Source organism: Haliotis asinina, chromosome 5 (assembly GCF_037392515.1).
Source record: "Haliotis asinina isolate JCU_RB_2024 chromosome 5, JCU_Hal_asi_v2, whole genome shotgun sequence".
In the NCBI taxonomy this organism is placed as follows: domain Eukaryota; kingdom Metazoa; phylum Mollusca; class Gastropoda; order Lepetellida; family Haliotidae; genus Haliotis; species Haliotis asinina.
In genome coordinates this window covers 34068167-34076712 of record NC_090284.1, presented here as the reverse complement: position 1 = coordinate 34076712, position 8546 = coordinate 34068167, and the positions used below count along the sequence as shown (strand labels likewise).

Below are 8546 nucleotides of genomic sequence, written 5' to 3'. Positions count from 1 at the left end.
GCGGCGCAGACAAGCGCGAGACACGATCTGTAGAGTCAAGCGACAGGTGAAGAGGTGGAAGTGAGGTTATTTAAAACATGCAAGTTTTACTAAATCGCACAGTTTAAAACCATGTCTTCCCGTCACATTCGGGACGAAAAACGATTATCCAAACATCTTACGGTGACGTCGAAGTGTCTTGCTATCGTGCTGGCAGAAAAAGAAAAGTATGGAGATGAAATTTCTGCTACACTTGAATCAACGGTCAGTGTTGTTCACAATGGGAAGGAACTCCTGGAGGATTTCAAACTTCGGAACAAGACGTGTTACTGGAACCCCGCTCTTGTTGAAAGTATAAGGAATCTGGGATACAAAGGTTTCGTGGAGCCGTCCACAATACTAGTTATAGGGAATGAAATACATCTCGAAAACCTGCGTACTGCGTGGGGAAGAAGGTTGTTGAAGGCCCCAGCAGGATTCACAATTGAACGGATCGGTAAGATGTTTTATTTCTTAACTGTATAGGCTGGTTCAAGGTAGCATATGTGATGTATGTAATTCAGTTGTCAGGGAGGCCTTCCAGTGGGGCCCTGTGAAGGTTACTCATTTACATCATGAGAACTCACATAGGCTGCTTCTGCAGTGCTCTCTTGAGACGGGTGCTTGGTAGCCAAGAATAGGACATTTGATTGTTCAAGGAATGTTGTCTTGTAAAAAATTGTCATTTCTTTTTGTTTCCCCTTTTAAGTCATTACTAACATGATTAATTTATTAGAACTGTGAAAGTGATGTGTTTATCTTGTGTATGTAAAAGTATGAGTATCATTGGTTGTTACATACATCCATTACACAAGTTTACAGCCAGCATACCTGTATTTTCTGGCTAGCAAACAGTTATTGCAGTGTACCAGTTACCGCCAACACCTGGCTGTAGCGCTTGCACAAACAGCTTTACTTGTACTTCTGTAGGATTTCACATACTGACACATCAAAAAACATGATTGGTTACAAGAGTTAAAATTATTGTGAGTATTTTGCGTTGTACATGTTACTAATATAAATCCCTCTGAAGATGTGACCCAAACACGTCGGGGGTATGTCACGTGACCATTAATGTGTTGACTTGAAATTTCAAAAGTCAATGCATTAATGAAATGAAAATCACCCAGGCTGTGTTGTGAATCTATGACTGGACAATTCAGTCTATAAAAGGTGCAGATTTTAATTTGTCTGAACATTCCTTTAACGCCAACATTTAATCACTTAACTTTGAATTGACCCAAATTTTCATCTCTGTTCTACGGACTCGACAGATACCAATTACCATGCAGACGATACTGACAAAATATAAGTGTCAATTTTCACCTTATCTTTTCGTTTTGCCAAGAGAAAACAAACATTGCAAAAATTGCAAACTACTACTGGAAATGTCAACTTTCATAAGTTCAACCCGGTGGTGAGATCTCCATATCCCCATCAGCTCATAACAGCATCTGTCAACATTCACAGTGAGAGCGAGTTTTGTTATTTTAAATTCCAATCATGAAATTTCTTCAGTATCTCAAGGTTTGAAGCACAACAGTTTCATTTTCAAGTTTACGTCAAATTAGCTGAATGACATTAAAAAAAATCAGAAATGGCGATAATTGGTCTTGTTAGTTGTTGGGAAAGCACAATATACACTACCACGCTCCCTGTTGAGCGCGTTTCGGAGAAATATGATCGGCAACTGTAAACAAGCAGAAAACGTCAGTGAATAGCTGATCTATCATCAAAACAAATTTTAGTTCATTCTGATAAGAAATAATGGAGCAAATCGTTAAGAACCGCTTAAAAATGGCGATAACTGGTCTCTAGCCAGTTCAGTGTATGTGTTAACGTGATTAAAACTAATTGAATACAGGCATCACATACTTGAACTGTGGGCTTTCCTCCCACATTAAGCTATCAGGATGTGGGCAAACTTTTAACTGAAAAAACTTGTATGTCAGCCCAACAGTTATTGCAATGTAGCAGTTATTGCCAGTATTGCCAGTATCATGCATGTGCAGTTCCAGTCGAATACAATATTCCAGTAATTTTTCCCATGGTATTTGACAAGAATTAATGACAGCAAAAGAAAACTGTTCACTGTAAATAACATGTAAGCAAAAGTGAAACTAAAGGCAAGTTACAAACCCTGCTGTCTTGCGACCAGTTACTGTAACTGTGTGCTCCATTGTTTCTAAACATTAGAGTTGTGATGATACGCCTGTGCCATGATACAATATGTATCACGATACTGGTAGCCCGATACATACGATACGATGCGTATCACGATATTTTGTCCTTGTAGACAGAAAAATAAAAGTACTGGAAATAATGTGCTGTTATGTTATCATTTCAGGGAAGGTATTCTTCTCCCGAGAAAAATAAAACATGTCATCATGAAAGACATTTTATTAAAAATGTATAGCATGTGTCAGTAAAGTAGTGTTTTCCCCCCAAAATGGAACTGCTGGGATCAACATTGGCACAACTGGCTTTTTTGCACAGATAACAAAATAAATGTGCGAAAATTATCTCAGTCGGAGCATGTCCATGGCAATATTTTCCACGAAAATCTAAATAGAAGGGGAGACAGTGTTTTCGTAGACTGTTAAGTATGTAAGTATCGTGTTGAATCGATACATGGCAATCGTATCGATGTATCGTATCGTGCAGCTCTTGAATCACGATAACTTGTGTATCGATTAATCTTCACAACTCTACTAAACATAACAAAACAAAACAATATTTATCTTGATGATAGAGATACAGGTATTCACCAGAGTTTCCTGCTTGTTTGCAGTTGCTCATAGTATTTTTCCAAAATGCGGCTATTGACAAGCCTGGTAGTGGTAGTGTATGTTGTGCTTTTCCAACAACTGAGGCTAAATAAAGAAGTGAAATGTTTCTCAGGCATCAGTACCTCACTTTTATTTGTGTGCATGACAATTTTTTATTGCCATTAATAAAAAATAATTTTGACTTTGTCATGTCTCGATCATGTCCATTATAAGAATGAGTGACTGAATTTACCACTCATTAACACATGCTTATTCACTTTCAAAGCTGTATTTCTGAGACAAAAAAAATAAAAATGTGTTCTGCCTTGTCACCTTTTTTTCTAGCAAAAATTGTTAAACAAGCAGTGTCTAATTTACTTTTCAGAAGAAGTGGGCCATAGGCCCATGGTTAATTAGAATAGTGGGACATTTGCCACTGTAGGTGGGTCATAAGAAAAGACAAGGGAGACAATGCCTTCACTCTGCAAATTTAATAAATTTGTCACGCAGATAGCTGTTCAGTTGTATGAACTAAAAGTGTTAATGTAATTGAATTGCTGCGTTTTCTTTATCATGAAGCATGATTTTCACTACTATTTTCATTTGTCCCTTCAACCATTCAGCTTTCACAGCAAGTATATGGCCAACACTATCAGCATGTCTCATGAGTGTGGAAGTATGGAAATTATCAGTTCCATCAGGAAAAACATTATATTTTCCACATTTCAGACAAAATGCACAAGTCATTTGGTGTTTACACTCATTATAGGAACCCACATATACAAACCTTGCCATTTCGTTTGGAACAAGCGGGTGGATGTTTTCTTCTTAGTTTTCACATCAGTTGGCGAGTTATTGGCTTTTTATAGTTTCATCTCAATAATTATATTAGAACTGTCATCACTAGACTTTGCAACAATTTAGGCATTTTCTCTAACAGTTTTTGTTCTTTTTTCTTTAAAAAAATGCAGCAGCAAACGACTTTTCATCTACGCTTTATTTCGATAACTGCACACTGTCTTTTCAGCTTCAGTTACCGCTCTTTGATATAGACCTGGGAAATACACTGGTAGAGGATGTAACTCTTAATGTATACCGAAACAGCGTGACTTGAATAACGTTATGCATGGAAAGCTTCATGCATTGATGTAGGCACCGCATTAGATGTGGGAAATCGTGTACAGCACTGTGGGGATTATGAATGCCGATTGATCACTCGGAATTGTGAAAATATTTTGTAAATAGTAAAGAGTTTGGAGAGGTATGTTTTTACATGATAGATATGAGTCAAATTATTTTTATAGTGTGCCAAACAGACCCACAAGGTTAAGGGACAGTGCATCATTTGTAACTATCATGTGCTAATGGTGCGGTCTAAATTAAACTCTGAACAAGTCCTACCACCCTTGTCAATATTGTCAGCATCGCATGTGTCGATTCCATAAAATAGAGATGGAAGTTTAGGTCAATTTTATTGAGTGAGTGTTGGTATTATGGATTTATGTAAATTAAGATCTTGATTTTTAATGGACTGAACTGTAATGTCATAGAATCACAACATAGCCAGGATGATTTTCATTCAATTCCCATCATTTTTGAAATTTCATGTCACTACACTAATGGTCATGTGACATCCCCATGTTTGGATCTAGTCTTCCAGGGGGATTCATATTTGTAACGGCTACAATGTAAAATACTTACAGTGATTTTAACTCTCATGGCCTGTCGTTTTTTTAGATGTTTCCTTGTATGACTTTGCGGAAGTACAAGTCAAGCTGTCTGTGCCAGCACTACATTTAGGTGTTGGTGATAACTGGTATGCGGCAGTAACTGGTTGCTAGCCAGTGCCAGTATAATCTTATTTAATTTAGGTGGGGGGAAAATCAACTAGTCTCACAGTTATGCAAAGTTACTTTATGATATTGATATATGTTATTTCACGAATGTCATACGAAATTATGCAATAGTGATAACTGTTACAGCTGGTTGTGAGAACTATTTGTACTACTGAGATTCCCTTCTGTCGTGTTACTGAGACACACGATTAGCGGCTGTGAACAGTCTGGACACGGGCACATATCTTATCTTTCTTTGCTATTTATCACTTCTCAATAAATAGTCCACTAAACATTAATATCAAATAACATGTTCAGTGTGTGAAACTCATATAAAACCCATGAAGCCCACAGGGCTGATAATTGAAAAATGTCATTGGCCCTGTTAACTTGTAACCAGCCCTGTACAAAAATATGATGTGATCAGTAGTAGATGGTTTGATTGATCGTGAACTGAACAGACGTTGTCTAGCTACCACAATTGTAAATTATTTTTGAAATGTTTCTCGTAGTCAATGACATGGTCAAATATATACCCTTGGAAATGGATTTGCCCTCAGGGCTGGCTATAAACTAAAGTTGTAAGTCTGCCTTGTAACTAGCAAGCAGTGGGTTGCCAGGCAGACGCTATTTCATACACTGCCATGTTGAATGGTTGATTTATTCATTCATAATTGTGTCATCATGATTATGTCATAAAAATCAGGGCAAGTGAAAAATTAGAGCAGGTTGCTTTCTGAGAGTCACTTGCTCTTTAACAAGTGGCTTTTTCATAAAGAAATTGAACCCAATCCTTTAGATTACCTAGTCTATGCAACAGCTTGATAATGTCCACCCATTCCTCTGACTGAGGTTATGTACAGCAGTTGGAATTTGGCTTTTCTTATTTCTGGTTTATTTAATTTATCCATTCTAAGATTGGGTTATACACAGGTTTGATCTGGTCTCTGTGTTACATATTTTTGAGTATTGCAATATATTGTGATACACTCTCCTGTTTTGTGATATATTGTGAAAGAACAGCTATGGAGATCTGTCCACTTTGTAACTGTCTTTTACCTTGAAATTGAATCACGGGATATAAGAGTAACTATTGTGCATTGTATAGCTTCTTTCAAAGTAACAGAAAAAGATAAAAACAGAACATTCTCATGTATTTTTATTTTAAAAAACTTTTCGCTCACGATTTTGTATATCACTAGTCCTTTAAAAAACCCCGAACACTCTACTATAGAAAAACTGTTAACAAGTCTTTTAATTGTAACTGCTTTCCAAAGGAAAGTTAACACAGATAATTGTATGATTTCTCATTTCATATATGTGACACATTAAACTGAAATGATCTTATGCCATGTATAAAGGGTGTTGAATTTCAAACAATTTTAAGAGTCTGAGTTTCTGTGCTTGTCTGTATTAATCAAGAAACATTTAATTGAAGTCACAATTGTGTGACATGATCTTGACTTTCCAAGTGACTGTTGAAGTGCTCATTTTAATGATTTAAGCACCTATGTCTTTGATTAAAAGAAGTATTAACATGTCCGATTTCATGAATGATGTTTGGTACTCTTTCTCATAAAGAAATGATTTAGCAAAATATTCAAGATAAGCAAAAGTCAATCTGTATTAGGTAAAGTGCACTTGTTTTAGAGTGAATAGAATAATGGAGAAAATCGTTTACGGACAGCTTTATCTGAAAAAGCATTTCTCTATTGTTTATTGACCTGTTTACACAAGAGTAGCAATGTTGTGGTGCATATATGAAACAAAACAAAAGATTACTTACAGGCCATTAAATTCCATTCAGTGCCCTTTTCCCGGTGCTCTTATTTTGAAAAAATAAGGAATACATACTCATCATATTGAAAAATTATCTTGAGCCCTGTAACTCCAACTTAAATAAGTTTATATCTAAAAAATACAAATTTACACACTTACAATGTTCAGATGAACCCCGAAGTAGATGAAAACGTGTGCTATCTAAATCCATTTGCAAGATGCCATAATATCCTCTTGCATAATTTGTTTATATTTTCATTTTTACATAATCAGAAAATAATTACACAAAGATTAACTAAATCATATGTATGGTCGCCTATTTCCTGATACCGATAGCAGTGGCTTTTCTATTTCTACTATTCTAAAGATGCTATTTTGCCACACTCTGCTTTATGGTTCTACAGCAATGGATACCTTAATCATAAACGACAAATATTTTAGTTACAATAATACTATTCTGAACATGTTAATCAACAAATTGCCATATATACGTAAATTAGGGAACGTATTGGACATATAGTGCTAGATGGCAAACTGTGACAAGCATTCTTTATGCAATTGTTTTTGCATTGAACATTGTCTCTGAGCATGATGACTTGTGCGACGAAAGAAAAGGTAGCTTGACTTACATAACATGATGTATGTTTGACAACTTTTTTGAAAACTTTTGATTTATTCATTAGCTCATTCAGTTTTGATGATTTCCTTGAAATGTCAGTACTTTGCTATTTTACAACTTTAATGTGGACACATTGCCATTCATTTGGAAAGAAGAGCACACCCAGTACCCATCCAACACCAACACCCATATTACCTAAATATACATTTAAATCATTTTCCTCACCATTGAAATTTAGGGAGTATACAGGCTGATGTCTTCTTTGGGGTGTTGAATGGGTTAAAATTGAACCAATCAATCTTTGTTGGTATATTGGTACATCGTAAACACATCTTGATATGTAATTGTTGCAATTTCATATTGCAATATACCGCTATACATTAACATTTTCAGTTTGGCTTTACCTCTTCATTAAATTGCCATGATTATGATACATGGCTTCTCATTCTTCCATCCTCTGATATGTGTTGCTTCAAGCAGTAACGAAGGAAAAACACAGAACACAAGCCAATGCAGTCAGAATTCTAGTCCATAATAATTCAATTCTGATATAGTGAAGAAATAGCCAAGTGTATTTCCATGTTTAAAAAATTAAGACTTTTGTTTCCCTTTAACAAATGACTCATGGGCTGCTCAATCCAATCCAATTGAACAGATCAATTGGTGTCTAATGTTGGGAACAGGAGTCAGCCACTTTTTTTTCATTTCATATATTACGACATGCTGCCTCTGTGATATCAATGTGAGGCAATTCGGAAGAAATATTCATCTAACGATGGTATTATTTGTCAGTTGTAACGCTGAGTCATAGTTTTGATTTTTTCATTTGCACACTTGGATAACTCAGATCAGTCGAGAAGATGTTTCTGTGCTACTGCCAGTCAAACTCTCTGTCTTTCTGTAGTTTATGGCCAGATGTTTAGTACGAGTTTATGGGGTTTGAATCATCTGAAACAATGCTTTTGAATTCCAAGGGTTCTACTAGGAATGAGTAGATGTTTACATCATATCAAGAACAGATATGATACAGTATCATAGATAATGTGTGAATGTCAAAGTATGCTGTTCATATGAAGGCATTGGGAAAGAGAATGTTGACAATGGGCCATTTTCAGAATTATTAGCCATTTTCTGAATTTAGACTGGGCCACTTCCCTTGTATCAATAGTAAACTTTCAAATTTTTCAGGGCCATTTTCCATTCTAATGTGCAAAATGGCCCATGACCCCTGCCTTTCCCAATCCCTGTTTCCTGGTCATGTGAGCAGCCTCTTGTCCAGTGTAAAAGCTTTGTGAAATTCAGAAAGTAATTTTTTTAGAATGATTGTCATGAATTCCTTTATTTTCCTGTTTTATGTTGAGCACTCTTTGTTTTAGGGGACAATATTTTTGACCGCTATATATTCTGGACAAAATAATTTATGAATATTGGTATTTTTATGATCAATATTTCATCAGATTGTCAATGAATAAATAGATCATAATTCACAATATCAAAATTCACATATATCTCTAACTAAGCTTTTCC

General features: G+C 35.7%; 1 protein-coding gene across 1 annotated transcript in view; it reads left to right on the top strand.

Annotated features, from left to right (window-relative positions):
- The window catches only part of LOC137284460 (uncharacterized), a 78432-nt gene continuing 69886 nt past the window's right edge, over window positions 1-8546 (top strand). Inside the window, exon 1 of the mRNA XM_067816272.1 lies at window positions 1-475. Within this exon, the coding sequence (XP_067672373.1) occupies window positions 112-475 (364 nt within the window). The 5' untranslated portion in view covers window positions 1-111. The remainder of the gene's footprint in view (window positions 476-8546) is intronic.